At 43.2% G+C, this 20,514-nt stretch overlaps 1 protein-coding gene across 1 annotated transcript in view; it reads left to right on the forward strand.

The window, feature by feature from the left end:
• The window catches only part of LOC126175998 (arylsulfatase B-like), a 93,276-nt gene that overhangs the window by 23,459 nt on the left and 49,303 nt on the right, over positions 1-20,514 (forward strand). The window contains exons 3-4 of the mRNA XM_049923111.1: positions 1,556-1,715; positions 8,066-8,289. Of these exons, the coding sequence (XP_049779068.1) occupies positions 1,556-1,715; positions 8,066-8,289 (384 nt within the window). The remainder of the gene's footprint in view (positions 1-1,555; positions 1,716-8,065; positions 8,290-20,514) is intronic.

Raw genomic sequence — 20,514 nt, forward strand, 5'->3', positions numbered from 1 at the left:
CAGCTAGCGCCATTCGACGGCCAACACCGCGGTTCCTGGTGTGTCCACTGTGCCGTGCGTGTGATCATTGCTTGTACAGCCCTCTCGCAGTGTCCGGAGCAAGTATGGTGGGTCTGACACACCGGTGTCAATGTGTTCATTTTTCCATTTCCAGGAGTGTATATTCATACAGAGCGTCATGAGAATGCGTCCGTAACTGATCATAGCGGGAACAGAACAGAACAAAAAGCAGCGGACTCTAGACAAAAGAATTAGACATTAAAATGACTAACGAAATTTGAACAGAGGTTGTACGTCAGCAGATTCATCGATAAGTACACACACATGAAACTATAGGACAGGATGTAATATGGAATCCCTGACTCCGTAAATGTCGGAAATAATTTTAAAAGTAAAATAAATACTACTAATTAAAAAGTAATACTACTCCTTCTATCGTTATTTCTCGGTGGAACATTCGCCACAGCCGCGTCAATATTGTTTTTCTTCTATACTTCGAGTTTATCTAATTGTTTTCTGTTTTACTGTTTAAATAGTTTCCTGTTACTGAATAACATACACTGTTCATAATTATAATTTCATTTATTACTAAGGTTTTTGTGAATGTCCTTAGTACAAGAATTATTTTGAGTATCTCCAAACTGCACTTCAACTTATGATCATCTTTCTGGACTGTAGTTGTTCGTAGCTTTTCTGCCAGTTACGTTAATCTCTCTACAGCCATAATGGTATTCGTGTTTTCTACGAAGTGCTCTATATAAACGCTGCATCCCCTAACAAAAATCTTGAGTCAGTTTAGATACGTTGTTTACTATTTCTGATTTTAAAATGTCACAACGTTTCCTTGGCGTCTGTTGTTGAGGGCAGAGGACACTATTTATAGTTTCGACTCGCACGTAGTCACTTTTCTCGCTGTTCGTTGCCACCTTACTCGGATAGCGTTGAATTTTTATTTGAGCTGTAAACATTCAGTAAGAAGCCTGTAGGATGTTACTAAAATAGCGTAAAGTTGCGTAACATTTGTTGCTGAACAATAAGATGTGTATCTCATCCACAGTGTTTTTTTTTGGGGGGGGGGGTGTAAACGCTTATTGAGATGTATTTCAATTACTATTTTATTGGCTCCTGATATATATTCCGACCAACAAGATACTAATTACTAGTTACTTGGATGCCTGACGATTAAAAGCAGCCGGCCGCGGTGGCCGAGCGGTTCTAGGCGCTTCAGTTCGGAACCGCGCAACTGCTACGGTCGCAGGTTCGAATCTTGCCTCGGGCATGGATGTGTGTGATGTTCTTAGGTTAGTTAGGTTTAAGTAGTTCTAAGTTCTAGGGGACTGATGACCTCAAATGTTAGGTTCCATAGTGCTCAGAGCCACTTTCGATTAAAAGGAATTGTGTAAAGAGGTACAGAACACAAAACAACAGATAACACATCGTAATAACACTCCATGTTAAATGTCAAAAAGTACCGTTCTCCTGAATCACTGAATGTAGATTTTCAGTATTTTTTGTGATGTAACACTAAGTCATTAAACACCGGAACCTCTTCCAGGGCTGGAATGACGTTAGTTTCCATGGCTCCGACCAGATTCCTACGCCCAACATCGACGCCTTGGCATACCACGGCGTCATCCTCAACGGTCATTACGTGCAGCCTGTGTGTACGCCTTCGAGATCAGCTCTCATGACTGGGAAGTACCCTATTCGCACAGGTCAGTACTATGAATGAAATGGTTCCAGTGCATGACAGTTTCCTTCGATTGTCGTAGCTGTTAAGAACCTATTCGTGACAACGATGTCACCTTAGCCATTTATAAATTATTATTTATGCTTCTTAATCATGCATTTACTCCCATAAACAAACGACATAAACAGTGAGCTCAAAACTTTCTCTAGGTTATGACCAAGTATGTGCTGAATCGTTCCATCTTTCATATTTCCTTCCATCATAAACATATTCCTTTTCGTGGTTCTGTAAGAGCGTACGGGAAAACTAAATGTCATAAAAAACGTAACAATTAGAAATGAGAAACTAGATCTTTTCTTAAATGAAAACAAAGATGAACTTGCAGAGATACATTAACATCGATTTGCGGTGCAAATAACTGTGTTTTCAAAGAGGCACAGTTACCTTTCGGACACTGTTCGTCAGTATTTCTGTATTATTAATATCGTCAGTTATTTGGCATTCACTGCTAGCTTAAGAACTCGTCCAGATTTTCCTGTGCTCTGCGATGTTTAACGATTGTTTTCCATGTTGATCCTGTAAATTTAATAAAGTAATGCATTTATCGAATGAATTCTTTGTTCCATATATTATCAACTCGCGTAACTACATACACATCTCAACTTCATTTTTAGTACAGGCATAGTTTACCTTCCATTCTAGTCTGTTCTCTGATCAATATATTTGTTCGCTTGTTTACTCTAATAATTCTTGACGTGCATCCCTCCGTTCCTGTCCAAGCAACTTTCTGCTCTCGAAATCCAAGTCCCAGGCTCAACAGCTAAAACTGGAAAAAAATGGCTCTGAGCACTATGGGACTTAACATCTGTGGCCATCAGCCCCTAGAACTTAGAAGTACTTAAACCTAACTAACCTAAGGACATCACACACATCCATGCCCGAGGCTGGATTCGAACCTGCGACCGTAGCGGTCACGCGGTTCCTGACTGTAGCGCCTTTAACCGCACGGCCACACCCGCCAGCTGGTAATAAATATTGAATATAAACTTTTTGATCAAACACATACATTTCTTGGTTTTTAAACGTCAATTTAGTTTTCAATGCTCCTGTAAGGATCTGAATTCCCTGAATTAAGAAGGATGGCCTCTTGCGGGGTGGCCAGTAACAGTTTGAAAGGCACGTATTGGATTGCGGGGTAGGTTGTGCTGAGAAGTAATAGTTCAGGAAAAAAACTGGATAGGTCGCGCCTTTCCTCGTTAATTAGAACTGAAGTTAGCCCATCAGGCCATTGAGTGCGAAAATTCATTTTGCACGCCAGAGACGGTGACGCCAAACGTCTTCTTTGTTTTGCTTCCTAAAGGAGAACAGGAAAGCGCAACAATACACACGTATTGGAGGATAGCAAGGATCGAACCCGAGCCAAAGGCTGAGCAGTCTCATGCGCTATTATAATTGGTTCATGTACATCAGAAAAAGTATTCTTATGTGAGCCTCTCTCAGTTCTCAGAGTCATACCATTGTGATAAATATTACTGGAAGCTGTAGCACTGATGTACACAGTCGAACTGTTGTATGGTTTTAATGAAAACTTCTTTCTCACATGCACTCGGTATATATTTTGGTGAAACGGAATAATAATCTATGAATCTCATGTAAAATGATAATTCATTCTAATAGTTCGTACTACAATTTCGTTTACAAAGTGTGAGTGGTTCTTTACGCTGCATCCACGTTTAAGGCAGGTTGTGTCGTAGACTGACGTAAAAAGAAGTACAACAATCTCCTTTTCTTTTGTAGCGTTCATATCTAAGCCTCTGTCTGTCTTCGTTCTGTAACACTCTACATGATATGGCTTTCCAACACTATGCACTGTGTGAAGTAATTACGAAGGTATTGTTAACGTTGTGTGAGCAGTCTGTGTCGACAGATTTAACGTTATATTTTGTTCAAAGGGGATTTTAAGACATTTTTCACGCAGATTCATTTGATTAACATGTCTAGAAATTGTAGTGTGAAAACGTGTGTATTGATGCGAATTTCAGTGTCAGAGGACTCGAAAGAACGAACCTGGTGGTGAAATAAGAGCAATTTACTTAAGACCATTTAATACGTGTACCGATTAGGAGCCTGAGAAACACTCATCATTGATGAACAGTGTGAAGCACAAAAACAGCTAACAGAATAAAACAAATGAGTCTTAATGATTCTTAAAGCCACAAATGAATCACTTTTAAACCATAAAATGGAAGAATTTCGATGTCCAAAAAGCAGATATCAGAGAGATGACCACTACTAGAATGTAAATCTGTGAACTGCGGATTTGAATCTAGTGTTCAAATCTCACACTTAAATACAGGGATTCTTATAAAATGAGGAATATAGTGCGAAAAGAGGACAAAGTTGCTGAATGGCCTTTGATTATCGCCTCCAAGTGGAAGGTATTGTTTTGTACTATCCACATCAAAAAAAAGTTTCTCATCACCGTAGTTCACAGAACTTCTATAGATAAACATTGACTGTGGATGTTATATCACAGACACAGTCCCTCTGACTGTTCAGAGACGTCACTAAACCCGCCCAAAGATGTAAAAAAACCATGCATGTTTCAAATGGTTCAAACGCCTCAGAACACTATGCGACTTAACTTCTGAGGTCATCAGTCGCCTAGAACTTAGAACTAATTAAACCTAACTAACCTAAGGACATCAAACACATCCATGCCCGAGGCAGGATTCGAACCTGCGACCGTAGTGGTCGCTCGGCTCCAGACTGTAGCGCCTAGAACCGCACGGCCACTCCGGCCGGCCAACCATGCTTGAGCAGCTGACCGTCAGCCGGTCAGTTCCAGTCATTCCACCACGAAGGCGGCACATGGCTCGTGTTGTCTGTAGTTCGACCATGCCTAGACGGTCGATACCGCTGTTCGGTCGCGTCCGCATTGTTATTTTGTGCCAGAAAGGGCTCTCAACAAGGGAAGTGTCGTCTCGAACCAAAGCGATGTTGTTCGGACATGTAGGAGATACAGACAGACAGGAACTGTCGATGACATGCCTCGCTAAGGCCGCCCAACTGCTACTACTGCAGTGGACGACCGCTTCCTACGGATTGTGGCTCAGAGGAACCCTGACAGCAACGCCACCAAGTTGCATAATGCTTTTCGTGCAGCCATAGGACGTCTTGTTACGACTCTAACTGTACGCAATAGGCTCCATGATGAGCAACTTCACTCCCGACGTACATGGTGAGGTCCATGTTTGCAACCACGACACCATGCAGCGCGGTACAGATGGGCCCAACAATATGCCCAATGGACAACTCAGGATTGGCGTCAAGTTTTCTTCACCGATGAGTGTCGCCTATGCCTTCGACCAGACAATCGTCGTCGGCGTGTTCGGAGGCAATCCGGTCAAATTGAACCCCTTATACATACTGTGCAGCGAGTCCAGCACGGTGGAGGTTCCCAGTTGTTTTGGGGTGGCATTATGTGTGGCCGACGTACGACGCTGGTGGTGGTGGAAGGCGCCGTAACGGCTGCGCGATACGATAGTGAACCATATTGGTAGCATATTGGCGAGGCATTCGTCTTCATGGACGACAATTCGGACCCCCTTCGTGCACATCTTGTGAATGACGTGACCCACCAACCGCTCTGAGGGATGTTTGCCGAATCGCCGTTGAGGAGTGAGACAATATGGACAATCAGTGCCTTGATGAACTTGTGGATAGTATGCCACGACGAATACAGGCATGCATCAATGCAAGAGGACGCGTTACTGGGTATTAGATGTACCGGTGTTAACAGCAATCTGGACCAACACCTCTGAAGGTCTCGCTGTATAGGGGTACAACATCCATTGTGTGGTTTACGTGAGCAATAAAAAGTGAGGAAATGATGTATATGTTGATCTCTATTACAATTTCTGTACAGGTTCCGGAATTCTCGGAACCGAGATGATGCAAAACTTTTTTTGATGCGTGTATTTTCAAACTGCCACTACAAAGCAAAATCCACACCGGAGGGAAATTTGATCGTCATGTGTTTATTTTGGTTTTGCTTTCTCTTGAGTAACTTACCTGCTTTTATGCTGGCCTGGACTTCTAGCGTATTTGTGTTTGTCGAAAAGTACACTGAAATATCCATATCGTTGTGTCAGTCTAAGATTACACTGAAATATGCATATCGTTGTGTTAGATAAAGTAAGGCGATAAAAGCGTATCAAACGTGGAGGTAAAAACCACTAGTCAAGAGAACACGAAAACACTATTCGTAGTTAGAAGTTTAATTGTAACGGTTGCACCTATTATAAGCGTACGCACAGAAGTAGGTGCCAGTCCTACAAAACAATAATAGCTTAATGTAATGAAACCATAATGATTTCCAAAAACTCTATAATAAAAATTAATATCATTGTCTTCATAAAGGAGACATGTTCAGGATTCAGTCTAATTAACCAGAACTTTCTTTTGCACTAATTGTTGTTGTTGTTGTGGTCTTCAGTCCTGAGACTGGTTTGATGCAGCTCTCCATGCTACTCTATCCTGTGCAAGCTTCTTCATCTCCCAGCACCTACTGCAACCTACATCGTTCTGAATCTGCTTAGTGTATTCATCTCTTGGTCTCCCCCTACGATTTTTACCCTCCACGCTGCCCTCCAATATTAAATTGGTGATCCCTTGATGCCTCAGAACATGTCCTACCAACCGATCCCTTCTTCTGGTCAAGTTGTGCTACAAACTTCTCTTCTCCCCAATCCTATTCAATACTTCCTCATTAGTTATGTGATCTACCCATCTAATCTTCAGCATTCTTCTGTAGCACCACATTTCGAAAGCTTCTATTCTCTTCTTGTCCAAACTATTTACCGTCCATGTTTCACTTCCATACATGGCTACACTCCATACAAATACTTTCAGAAATGACTTCCTGACACTTAAATCTATACTCGATGTTAACAAATTTCTCTTCTTCAGAAACGCTTTCCTTGCCATTGCCAGTCTACATTTTATATCCTCTCTACTTCGACCATCATCAGTCATTTTGCTCCCCAAATAGCAAAACTCCTTTACTACTTTATGTGTCTCATTTCCTAATCTAATTCCCTCAGCATCACCCGACTTAATTCGATTACATTCCATTATCCTCGTTTTGCTTTTGTTGATGTTTATCTTATATCCTCCTTTCAAGACACTGTCCATTCCGTTCAACTGCTCTTCCAGGTCCCTTGCTGTCTCTGACAGAATTACAATGTCATCGGCGAACCTCAAAATTTTTATTTCTTCTCCATGGATTTTAATACCTACTCCGAATTTTTCTTTTGTTTCCTTTACTGCTTGCTCAATATACAGATTGAATACCATCGGGGAGAGGCTACAACCCTGTCTCACTCCCTTCCCAACCACTGCTTCCATTTCATGTGCCTCGACTCTTATAACTGTCATCTGGTTTCTGTACAAATTGTAAATAGCCTTTCGCTCACTGTATTTTACCCCTGCCACCTTTAGAATTTGAAAGAGAGTATTCCAGTCAACATTGTCAAAAGCTTTCTCTAAGTCTACAAATGCTAGAAACGTAAGTTTGCCTTTCCTTAATCTTTCTTCTAAGATAAGTCGTAAGGTCAGTATTGCCTCAAGTGTTCCAGTATTTCTACGGAATCCAAACTGATCTTCCCCGAGGTTGGCTTATACTAGTTTTTCCATTCGTCTGTAAAGAATTCGTGTTAGTATTTTGCAGCTGTGGCTTATTAAACTAATTGTTCGGTGATTTTCACATCTGTCAACACCTGCTTTCTTTGGGATTGGAATTATTATATTCTTCTTGAAGTCTGAGGGTATTTCGCCTGTTTCATACATCTTGCTCACCAGATGGTAGAGTTTTGTCAGGACTGGCTCTCCCAAGGCCGTCAGTAGTTCCAATGGAATGTTGTCTACTCCGGGGGCCTTGTTTCGACTCAGGTCTTTCAGTGCTCTGTCAAACTCTTCACGCAGTATCGTATTTCCCATTTCATCTTCATCTACATCCTCTTCCATTTCCATAATATTGTCCTCCTTCCACCTTTCTGCTTTCCCTTCTTTACTTAGAACTGGGTTTCCACTTGAGCTCTTGATGTTCATGCAAGTGGTTCTCTTATCTCCAAAGGTCTCTTTAATTTTCCTGTAGGTAGTACCTATCTTACCCCTAGTGAGATAAGCCTCTACATCCTTACATTTGTCCTCTAGCCATCCCTGCTTAGCCATTTTGCACTTCCTGTCGATCTCATTTTTGAGACGTTTGTATTCCTTTTTGCCTGCTTGCACTAATTATATTGTAATAACTCTTCACATTGGAAGACTGTACATGTGCTAAACCATTGTCGAGAGATGGCCGTCTGTCAACAGGCATGCAGGGGCAGCCCATTTCTCCGGCTCAGCTTCGCGCGCTGCCGGAGGGCAAGATCCTGCCGCAGTACCTCAAGGACCTGGGCTACGTGACCAGAGCTGTGGGCAAGTGGCACCTCGGCCACCACTCGAAGAAGTACACGCCAACGTACCGAGGGTTCGACTCTCACCTCGGCTACTGGAGTGGCCTGGTTGGCTACTATGACTTCATAATCCAATCTGGAGTAAGTTTCCCAGTGACACTTTGCTCTTGCAAGTGGGAATGGTGGTAGGAAGAGGTGACACATAAGGCATAACTTCGAAAGCCTGTCCAACGTTTCGTACTCATATCTGGCAGAAAATCTGCTGTCGACTAGGACAACCCTAACAGCCGTAGAGTGGGAGATGAATGCGACCAGAGGAGGGACGGTGATGATATGTAAGAAACGCGAGGGGTAGTTGGAGTACACAGGTGAACTACAGTACAGAAAGAAAAGTTATGGGACTACGATGCTTCTATCGCCCACAGGCAGTGTTTCAGTGTGGGAACGAGTTGCATGTAAGACGATAAGGAGTAAGGATTACGTTCCTTCCTCTACGTAATAAGAGTTTCAAATAAACGAAGATCTCGGCCAAAACAGTACAACAAGAGTCTGAAACCAGAGTTATTTCAACCAAATATTTGATTTCTAATAGGTATACAGTACTTTAATCACTGTTATCATTTATCGAAAAATGCAGTAAATAAAACTAATAAGTCACATCACTCAGTTCAGTGTATACTTTATGTTAAACATTTTCGTTGATGTACGAGGTGCATTCAAGTTCTAAGGCCTCCGATTTTTTTTCTAATTAACTACTCACCCGAAATCGATTAAACTGGCGTTACTTCTCGACGTAATCGCCCTGCAGACGTACACATCTTTCACAACGCTGACGCCATGATTCCATGGCAGCGGCGAAGGCTTCTTTAGGAGTCTGTTTTGGCCACTGGAAAATTGCTGAGGCAATAGCAGCACGGCTGGTGAATGTGCGGCCACGGAGAGTGTCTTTCATTGTTGGAAAAAGCCAAAAGTCACTAGGAGTCAGGTCAGGTGAGTAGGGAGCATGAGGAGTTGTTATCACGAACAAACTGTTGCGTAACGTTAGCTCGATGTGCGGGTGCGTTGTCTCGGTGAAACAGCACACGCGCAGCCCTTCCCGGACGTTTTTGTTGCAGTGTAGGAAGGAATTTGTTCTTGAAAACATTTTCGTAGGATGCACCTGTTACCGTAGTGCCCTTTGGAACGCAATGGGTAAGCATTACGTCCTCGCTGTCCCAGAACGTGGACACCATCATTTTTTCAGCACTGGCGGTTACTCGAAATTGTTTTGGTGGCGGTGAATCTGTGTGCTTCCATTGAGCTGACTGGCGCTTTGTTCTGGATTGAAAAATGGCATCCACGTCTCATCCATTGTCACAACCGACGAAAAGAAAGTCCCATTCGTGCTGACGTTGCGCGTCAACATTGCTCGGCAACGTGCCACAAGGGCAGCCGTGTGGTCGTCTGTCAGCATTCGTGGCACCCACCTGGATGACACTTTTCGCATTTTCAGGTCGTCGTGCAGGACTGTGTGCACAGAACCCACAGAAATGCCAACTCTGGAGGCGATCTGTTGGACAGTCATTCGGCGATCCACCAAAGCAATTCTCTCCACTTTCTCGATCGTGTCGTCAGACCGGCTTGTGCGAGCCCGAGGTCGTTTCGGTTTGTTGTCACACGATGTTCTGACTTCATTAAACTGTCGCACCCACGAACGCACTTTCGACACATCCATAACTCCGTCACCACATGTCTCCTTCAACTGTCGATTAATTTCAATTGGTTTCACACCACGCAAAATCAGAAAACGAATGATTGCACGCTGTTCAAGTAAGGAAAACGTAGCCATTAAAAGTATTTAAAACAGCTATCATTCTCGCCGCTGTCGGTAAAATTCCATCTGCCGTACGGTGCTGCCATCTCTGGGACGTATTGAGAATGAACGCGGCCTCATTTTAAAACAATGCGCATGCTTCTATCTCTTTCCGTCCGGAGAAAAAAATCCGAGGCCTTAGAACTTGAATGCACCTCGTAATTACCAAGAAGACGTGCTAGGTTTTAGTTCCCCGGTTTGCTTTATAGCTTGATCTCGTAGTGATGGTTTTGTATCAGTATAGCAGACAGAGCTCTGTATAAACGTAAGATCAACATCACAGCAGACGGAGGCGTCTTCGACATCTCACACTTTAGGGCCAAATGTAAAACCCAGAACAAAGCAGGACCACATCTGCACTGCCAGACATGAAAGCTGTAACACAGTCAGCAAACGTCAGGTTGGCATGGGGTGTACCACACGTTTGGATACGCAGATCAGCAGCATTTGAGCGAAATCGCATGCAATAGGTAGCACTAACATCGTCGTCATTCTAAACATAGGGAAAGATTACGCAGCGGATTTCTAATTCAGATATCGCATTTGAGTATTGATTATTAAAGACCTTGCTATGCCTAGTCTGACGAAGATATATTGAAACGTCCCCTTAGAACAATTGTACACGACTGTGCTTAAACTGACACACAATATTTTTAGCGCAACGCAATCTGACTTTCAAAAATAACTACAAAAGAATGGCCCTGACTAACATTAACCTATACGTTTCACAAATCAATTACCTCACAAAAATCTTTGTTACTCAGTCTACTACAATACGGCGAGCGCAACTACTGCCAGCTAAATAAAAGATTCAAACTACGGAAGGCACTAACTACTGATAGGCATAGTTTGCAAATGAAAGATTTTAATAGAGAACAAACAACGTATTTACCTTAATATCATCAAAAGTCATAATATATGTAATATCAAAACTCCGCCATTTCCTTCCACACATCCACCACTGCTGGCGGCTCATCTCTAACTGCACAGCGCTATGCGCTGTTCACATCCAGCTGCCGCTGCCCAACACTACAATGGCAGACAACAATGCAAACTAGCCACAGACTGCACACGGCACAGCCAGTGATTTTCATACCGAGCGCTACGTAACGTTGCCGATAAGAAAACATAAACAGCCTACTTAATATTGTTCATGAAAATCATGAGACCCTGCGAGCTAAAATTGACTCAGTTGCATCTACCGATTCGGTTACGCAACTTGCAAAAACTCAAGAAAACTTAAAGGATACAGTAGATACTCTGAAAATTGGTTCAGAAAGACACACTGAGGAAATGTGTTCACTATCGGAGAAAGTAGCCGAACTTTCGGATCAGGTCACTAACTTATCTACGAAGGTAGATGATAATCTGAATGACACAAAACCGGTAGTCTTTAATGACACAGAAGATTGCGAACAAATTAGGAAACTGAAACAAAATCTTAATCAAATTAATACGCAACATCAAAGAGAAATCCGGGAAGTACAAGATCAGGACACAGGTAATACAAGAATTACGTATTTCAGAGGACACTCGCGCTCCAATACGGGAAGAGGGACATAGAAATACGGAACAGCCACAAAATAATAACACAGGGCACTTCGGAAATTATGAAAGAAATTGGCCAGGTACACCGAATTTTGAGATGGAACCGCCGAAACGACGTAACAATGACCAACATTGTATTAATAAGTGTGTGCATTTGATATTTTTCTTACTGTAATTATGAAAATTTTTTTCAAATCTGTGTTGGCCACTGCCCAAAACAATTTGTAAAATTTTTTGTGGGGAGCATGGGGGCTATGTAAGTAGGCTGTTTATGTTTTCTTATCGGCAACGTTACGTAGCGCTCGGTAAGAAAATCACTGGCTGTGCCGTGTGCAGTCTGTGGCTAGTTTGCATTGTTGTCTGCCATTGTAGTGTTGGGCAGCGGCAGCTGGATGTGAACAGCGCATAGCGCTGTGCAGTTAGAGGTGAGCCGCCAGCAGTGGTGGATGTGTGGAAGGAAATGGCGGAGTTTTGAAATTACATATATTATGACTTTTGATGATATTAAGGTAAATACGTTGTTTGTTCTCTATTAAAATCTTTCATTTGCTAACTAAGCCTATCAGTAATTAGTGCCTTCCGCAGTTTGAATCTTTTATTTAGCTGGCAGTAGTAGCGCTCGCCGTATTGCAGTAGTTCGAGTAACGAAGATTTTTGTGAGGTAATTGATTTGTGAAACGTATAGGTTAATGTTAGTCAGGGCCATTCTTTTGTAGTTATTTTTGAAAGTCAGATTGCGTTGCACTAAAAATATTGTGTGTCAGTTTAAGCACAGTCGTGTACAATTGTTGTAAGGGGACGTTTCAATATGCCTACCAAGACGTGTCTCCATTCCAGAGAAGCAGGATCGTAGCCTGTAAGGACTGCGGGTTATGGTTCAGTGACGTAGACGTTAGTGTAGGTCGGGTTGGTGCGGCTGTCATGTGATCATGGAATTGATGGGTTCAGGAGAACCCTATTGAACACCATGCATGATTCCAACGCATCATTTGGGTTGCCCTTCCTTTCCATCAATGTACAGTCGCTTAGTAGTGCAAGGTCACCAGGCCCAGATGACACACCTAGAAGAATCCCGCCTTTTATCGCTGGGGCAACGAAGGATACCCAAAAAATGGAAAAAGCACAGTTATTCCATTTTTCAAGAAGGGTCGTAAAAAAGAAGGATACTATTATAGACGTTTATAGTTCTCGTCAGTGTGTTGTAGAATTACGGACCAAGTTTTATTGTTAAGAATTATGACGTTTTTGGAGAACGAAAATCTCATCTTTAAAAATGAATATGGGTTCTGCAAACAAATTTTGGAAGCTCTGCTCGTTCTGTTCCTCCATGTGGTCCACAGCGCTGTAGGAAACGGCGATCAGGTTGATGCCATGTTCCTTGACTTCAGGAAGGCATTTGACACCGTGTTGCACTGCCGCTTATTGATAAAAATACGAGCTTATCGACTATCACAGCAGATTTGCGACTGGATTCAACACTTCCTTGCAGATAGAACTCAACACGCCGTTCTTAACGGAACAAAATGGGCAGATGAAGGTAATTTCCAAACTACCCCAAGGAAATGAAATAGGACCGTTACTGTTTACAATATATATTAATGATCTAGAATAAAGCGTCGGATGATCTTTAAAACTGTTCGCAGATGATGCGATTGTCTATAACAAAGTAGCGAAGCCAGAACAGAGTACTGATTTTCAGAATTACTTGCGGAAGACTGATGAATGGTACATACTCTGCCAGTCGACCCTGAACGTAAATGCATGTAATATACTGCGCATGCGCAAGAAAAGAAAGCAACTACTTTACGACAACACTATTGATGAGAAACTGCTGGAAACCGTATCTACCGTAAGGTATCTATAATTATCTGTTCAGAGTGACCTTAAGTGGAATCACTACATGAAACAAATAGTATTAAAAGCCATTGGCAGACTGCGACTTATAGAAAGAAAAACAAATATAGTTCATCGACGAAGGAAGTGGCTTATGTGGCATTTGTTCGACCGATACCTGAGTATTTTTCATCAATATGTGATCGTTACCAGGTAGAATTGACAGAAGGGATAGAGAAGATCGAACGAAGAGCAGTTTATTTCGTCACGGGATCATTTAGTCGGCGTGAGAGCGTTACCGACATGCCCAAGAAACCCCGGTAGAAATTTAGAAATTTGTGGTAAGTCCCTATGGGACCAAACTGCTGAGGTCATCGGTCCTTGCGCTTACACACTACTTCATCTAACTTAAACTGACTTACGTTAAGTACAACACAAACACCCATGCCCGAGGGGGGACTCGGACCTCCGACGAAACCCCAGTGTCAGAGTTTACAAGAGAGGCATTGTGCATCACGGACATGTTTACTACTGAAATTTCGAGACAGCACTTTCCGGTAACATTCGGACAACATATTACTTCCAGCCACATACATCTCGCGTAATGACTACGACGAGAAATTAGAGAAAAGAGAGCTAATACAGTGGCTCACCGATAATCATTCTTCCTGCGCGCTTTTGACGAGTGGAATAGGGCATAGAGAATCAGTTAGTTTTACCTGAAGTAGCATCCGCCTCACACCATTAGGTAGCTTGTGGAGTATAACGTAGATGTAGGTAGCGCCCGAGAAAGCAGAAATAGAGTGTCCACAGACGATAAAGCCACTTGACATTGAAACTGTGCTTGTCCGCTGCTAGGCGTTTCCCCACAGGAGCAGTGCGTCGAAGCGTAGAACACTTCAGACTGACACCACGGCGACCATCGTTTCAGTTTCCGTCGATGAGGGCCGACACTGTTGCACCGAATGAAAAAAACGGAGACAGGAGCATGACCACGTCGTCCTTTCAGACAAATCCTCGTCTGACATACAGCAATAACGATAGAGGTACTGATGCGTGCAGGCTCCGATTAGAGCAAACGGTAACGGCTAAAGCAGCTGGCTTGATGGTGTGGCACACAACACGTTGCTTCTGGTTCACAAACCCGCAATTTGGTCCGCAGTCAATACATTTCCGATGTGCTAAGAGCAGTGACTACGTCCTACTTCAGAGGTGCGTCTAATGCCATCTTTCAACGATATAACGCAAGACCACTTGCTTCCCGTGCTGTGTTCACCTTCCTGTACATTGAGTACACTGACCAACACGTTCTTCAGATGTTTCTACCACTGAAAACACCCAGTCATGAGCTACTGAAAGACTGGCATTCCGCCACCCGTCAGACACAACGATGTAGGAACTCTGGCATAGCACTGGAGCAGAATCGAATAATGTATGCGTGTATGTCATCTAGGCTGACGTCGATCTTACGTCCATCGACAATGAACCTGTTGCAGCTTGCAGACGTGCTAGCTCAGGGTACTAAATTTTGCAGTGTATGTCTTCCAAATCAATTACAAACTCTGTTATGGGTTTTTACCAGCTATGATATTTGCCATTGTTCCTGGTGTTGCAACCTTTTGTGTCCAGCAGCGGCTGTTGATAAAATCCGCTCGGACAGCCGAGCATGTTAACGCGCCACTTGTGCGGCACGGAGAGGTGAGAATGTCCCGGATCGATACCCCTCGCAGATTAACGTTGTGGACAGATGAGCTGGCTAGGCTGGGTATGTTTTTTAGGTAGTTTCCCACATAAAATTAGGTAAATACTGGACTGGTTCCGCCTCATGTAGCCTTTACGCAAACACTTGAGAACGTCATCGCACCTCAAAATGAGAGCTACACTAGACGTAGAATGATAGGAAACACATGAAACACATGTTCCTTCCTGTGGGGAGATGCGGCGTCAGAAACGGCATATGACCATCTTATGACACTAACTCTGCCAAAACCGATGTAACAATGCTGAGTCCGCAGCTCGTCGTCGTGCGGTAGCATTCTCGCTTCCCACGCCCGGGTTCCCGGGTTCGATTCCCGGCGGGGTCAGGGATTTTCTCTGCCTCGTGATGACTAGGTGGTGTGAGCTGTCCTTAGGTTAGTTAGGTTTAAGTAGTTCTAAGTTCTAGGTGACTGATGACCATAGCTGTTCAGTCCCATAGTGCTCAGAGCCATTTGAACCATTTGAACAATGCTGACTGTGCTGACGAAAAGGCAACAGAAAAATAATAAGGAGTTTTGGCTTCCATCGGGATCCACAGTCTCTAGGCGTTTAATAAAAGAACTTATTGACCGTTGTACATCTACATCTACATCTACATGGGTACTCTGCAAATCACATTTTAGTGCCTGGCAAAGGGTTCACATCGAACCACCTTCACAATTCTCTATTATTCCAATCTCGTATAGCGCGCGGAAAGAATGAACACCTATATCTTTCCGTACGAGCTCTGATTTCCCTTATTTTATCGTGGTGATCGTTCCTCTCTATGTAGGTCTGTGTAGACAAGATATGGTCGCATTCGGAGGAGCAAGCTGGGAATTGGAATTTCGTGGGAACATTCCGTCGCAACGATTTCTGTGTCACTCTCTCACATATTTCGCAATAATACAAAACGTGCTGCCTTTCTTTCAACTTTTTCGATGTACTCCGTCAGTCCTATCTGGTAAGGATCCCACACCGCGGAGCAGTATTCTAAAAGAGGGCGCACAAGCGTAGTGTACGCAGTCTCCTTAGTAGGTCTGTTACATTTTCTATGTGTTCTGCCAATAAAGCGCAGCCTTTGGTTAGCCTTCCCCACAACATTTCCTGTGTATTCTTTCCAATTTATGTTGTTCGTAATTGTAATACCTAGGTATTTAGTTGAATTTACGGCTTTTAGATTAGACGGATATATCCGCTTGTGTGGTGCAGTTGTAAGTAGGCTGTTTATATTTTCTTATTGGCAACGTTACGTAGCGCTCTGTATGAAAATCACTGGCTGTGCTGTGTGCAGTCTGTGGCTTGTTAGCATTGTTGTCTGCCATTGTAGTGTTGGGCAGCTGGACGTGAACAGCGCGTAGCGTTGCGCAGTTGGAGGTGAGCCACCAGCAGTGGTGGATGTGGGGAGAGAAATGGCGGAGTTTTGAAATTTGTAAAAATGGATGTCATGAACTGCTGTATATATTATGACTTTTGATGACTATTAAGGTAAATACATTGTTTGTTCTCTATTAAAATCTTTTATTTGCTAACTATGCCTACTAGTAGTTAGTGACTTCCGTAGTTTGAATTTGTTATTTAGCTGGCAGTAGTGGCGCTCGCTGTATTGCTGTAGCTTGAGTAACGAAGATTTTTGTGAGGTAAGTGATTTGTGAAAGGTATAGGTTAATGTTAGTCAGGGCCATTCTTTTGTAGGGATTTTTGAAAGTCAGATTGAGTTGCGCTAAAAATATTGTATGTCAGTTTAAGCACAGTCTTGTATTATTGTTCTAAGGGGACGTTTCACAGTGTCAAAAGCCTTCCGGAAATCCAGAAATACGGAATCGATCTGAAATCCCTTGTCAATAGCACTCAGCACTTTATGTGAATAAAGAGCTAGTTGTGTTTCACAGGAACGATGTTTTCTAAACCCACGTTGACTGTGTGTCAATAAACCGTTTTTTTTTTTCGAGGTAATGCATGACGTTCGAACACAATATATGTTCTAAAACCCTGCTGCATATCGACGTTAACGATATGGGCCTGCAATTTAGTCAATTACTCCTACTACCTTTCTTGAATATTGGTATGACCTGAACAACATTCCAGTCTTTGGGTACGGATCTCTCGTCGAGCGAACGGTAGTATATGATTGTTAAGTATGGAGCTAATGCATCACCATACTCTGAAAGGAACCTTATTAGTATACAGTCTCGACTTGAAGACTTGCTTTGATTAAGTGATTTAAGTTGTAGCCTGTATTGTACTTTATCGAAACCGTGGTATTAGCTAATTTCGATCGTGAGCCATTATTATTACACAACAAGAAACATTTGTCGACGAAATCTGCACATAACTGTGAATCGACTGTCCAGTGACATTAATGTGACCATCTGTGACGATCCTAAATAACCTCCTTTTATAATGTGGAACCCTGTGAGGCGTACTGGAAGAAAATCAGTGAGTTACTAACCTCCTTCCCCATGGAGCACGTCTGTATCTCACCACTGACATCTAGTATCAGCCGCACGCAGTTGACGTCAACAAGTGTATGGGCCTGCAGATGTCGTTGTTACAACGTTGAAACTAGTTGCCAAAATAAAATCGGCACCTTAAATACAGCTGGAGGAATTTCTTCATATTTAATATGAAAATCAGTGAGGTTCTGGTACATACCGGCTGGTATGTGGAGCCATGCCTATTACAGGCTCGTGGCCAGCTGAGCCTGGTTTCTCGGCTGGCTCAGGCCACATAGCGCGAACAGCCCGATTGAGGTGGTCCCACTGCAAGGTGGCATCATTTTGAGCCACATTACAACTACCACTCCGGAAAGAAGACCCTTTAATAGTATAAACATCGAGACAGGAAACCATTAACGATGCTGACATCGGCTAGGGGTCTTAATTTGTAGCAGAATATCTGCACGCTGGGCGATAGTGAAGCGGACAGGCCAGAGAGCTGAAGACAACAGCGCCCGTAAGCTACTGGAAACCCCAGGCGGGTGGACCGCGGCTTAGCGGGAGCCACGTGGCCGAGGACAAGGAGAAGACACGGGGGCTCGCTCACAAAACGCGTGGCGGTGTGTAGGTGGTTTTTCCAACGGCCGGAGCGGAAGCTTCTGGAAGCTTCTAGAAGCTTCGGTCGGTTGCAAAACTGAGACTGGTCGGCGCTCGGAAACGAAAGCCTTCCGGCAACATGATTGGCCACGCACTTTAAAAGGGAGAAGAAAAAAGAACAGGAGCTACGAATAACCGTAGCGACAGAGATACACTTGTTCCTGGGGCGTCGAGAAGAGAGGTTGGTCCTGGCGAGGTGTGCGACCTCGTTACTGGGACAGAGGAGTTGTAGCGAGAGCCTGAGGATCGTCTGGTGTTCCACGGCAGCCGTGGAGGTGCCCACGGAAGCTTTTGGTGAAGTAGAATTTATGTCATCTCGCTGTGGCGCAAACCTTTGCAGCGATAAGCGTCAGATAACTGTAGTGGTCGTACATTCGCAACGGCGGTTAGAGAAGTGAATTGCTGATCACGTGTCTTTTTCGTTCTATGCAGTGGCTTCACATGGCTACAAGCGAGTGTAGTTCTAAAAATAATTGCAATTGCTGTAGCTGATGTCAGTATTCCGCGCTTGAATTAACGACCGCGAATATATCACCGGACAGTGCCAGACAGAGCGATTACCAAATGTGAATGGGCAGAATTATAATGTTGCTCGTACTGTGTAATCTCGTATAGAGTACATTGCAGAAGAGTAAAGAATTTAACACTACTGAATGTATCATTTTACAACTAGTACTTTCCTTTGTCATTTTATTATCTCCTTATTTGTGTATTTCATGTTTGCAACCACCTGGTGGAGGCACTGTTTGTAGGTCAGCACATCTGAACTTTCTAGCATATAGAAAATAAACAATTTTTTCAGCCTTCAGTTGCAAGGTAATTTTTACTCGTTTACCTATTTTTCGATTCCAGTAATGGAATCTTCTTCAGAACCTATAAATTAAACCACATACGGACATATATTACTCACTGAAATGCATTATCAGTCTAATGATTGAATTATAAAAAAATCGTGATACTTACAAAAAATTAAATTATTTTGAGAGCCAAACACTGGCCATGTCACAGATTAAAAATTAAAACAATAAAGACGCATGATCATAAGATAATGTCTGTCGAAATTAAAACCATTAAGGCGAACGTAGACGGAGCTACGCCGGCCAGAAATGAGGATTTTTTGTGAGTATCATGATTTCTTTATTATTCAATCATTAGACTGATAATGTATTTCAGTGAGCAATATATGTCCGTATGTGGTTTAATTTATAGGTTCTGAAAAAGATTCCATTACTGGAATCGAAACCTAGGTAAACGAGTAAAAATTACCTTGCAACTGAAGGCTGAAAAAATTATTTATTTTCTGTATATTTAACAGTTGCTGACGCGCTGCAATATGTTAAAGATTTGTAAATTCTAGCATATACTGAGGTTATGGTTAGAAACCAACCAGATTTGCATACGACTAATTAACGTCACATATTGAGCAAAGGATAAGCCTACCCTTCTGGAGAGCGTATAAGTGTCAGGGCGACAAATTAGCGGTACACTTTGTGCAAAATTGTTCGGCTCGCAGTCTTACCCATTAGCAGAAAAGAGCAAAACAGAAGCGGTAGCTTATACCACATATTGTCTATTGGGTTTTAATTCGGGGAGGTTGGTGACCAGGGGAGTACAGTGAACTCATGCTGGTGCTCTTCAAACATGAGCACTGCGAGCTGTGTGACATGTTGCATTGCCCTGCTGGTAGATGTCCTCTCCCACGAAAAGCAAAGTTGCGTGTAGTGGTGGACATGGTCGACGAGGACAGATGCCTACCTGTGTTCACCCATTGTGCCTTCCAGAATGACGAGATCGCCCAGCAAGTGCCACGACGACATTCGCCAGACCATAACGCATGCAGGGTGTTGGCTTTCAGACATTTCGCACCGCACACGCGAGCGACGATTTGTCCGACGGAGCATAATACGTTATTCATTTGAAAAAGTCATCTATCGGTATTCAGTGATCGTCCAGTTGCAGTACTGGCGTGCAAACTCCAGCCTCCTTTGCCGGTGAAGTAATAGTCAGCATGGGACCATGTATTAGGCACCTGCTGTGGAAGCACCTACGCAGCAATTAGGAGGTATTGTTGGAAGCCCTTGGTTATCTGGGTGGTCAGTCTCACAATAGTTGCTCGTCTACTCGCTCTTACACACCGCAGCTGCTCTTGTTCAGCTCTGTCACCTATGGTCCATGGTACGTCACAGTTGCGTCAGCGCCAGATTTGGATAGTGCCATTCTGCCAGGCATAGGACGGTAAGAGAATAGAAGGTTTCGAAATGTGGTGCTACAGAAGAATGCTGAAAATCAGATGGGTACATC

This window comes from Schistocerca cancellata, chromosome 3 (assembly GCF_023864275.1).
Source record: "Schistocerca cancellata isolate TAMUIC-IGC-003103 chromosome 3, iqSchCanc2.1, whole genome shotgun sequence".
NCBI classification, from domain to species: domain Eukaryota; kingdom Metazoa; phylum Arthropoda; class Insecta; order Orthoptera; family Acrididae; genus Schistocerca; species Schistocerca cancellata.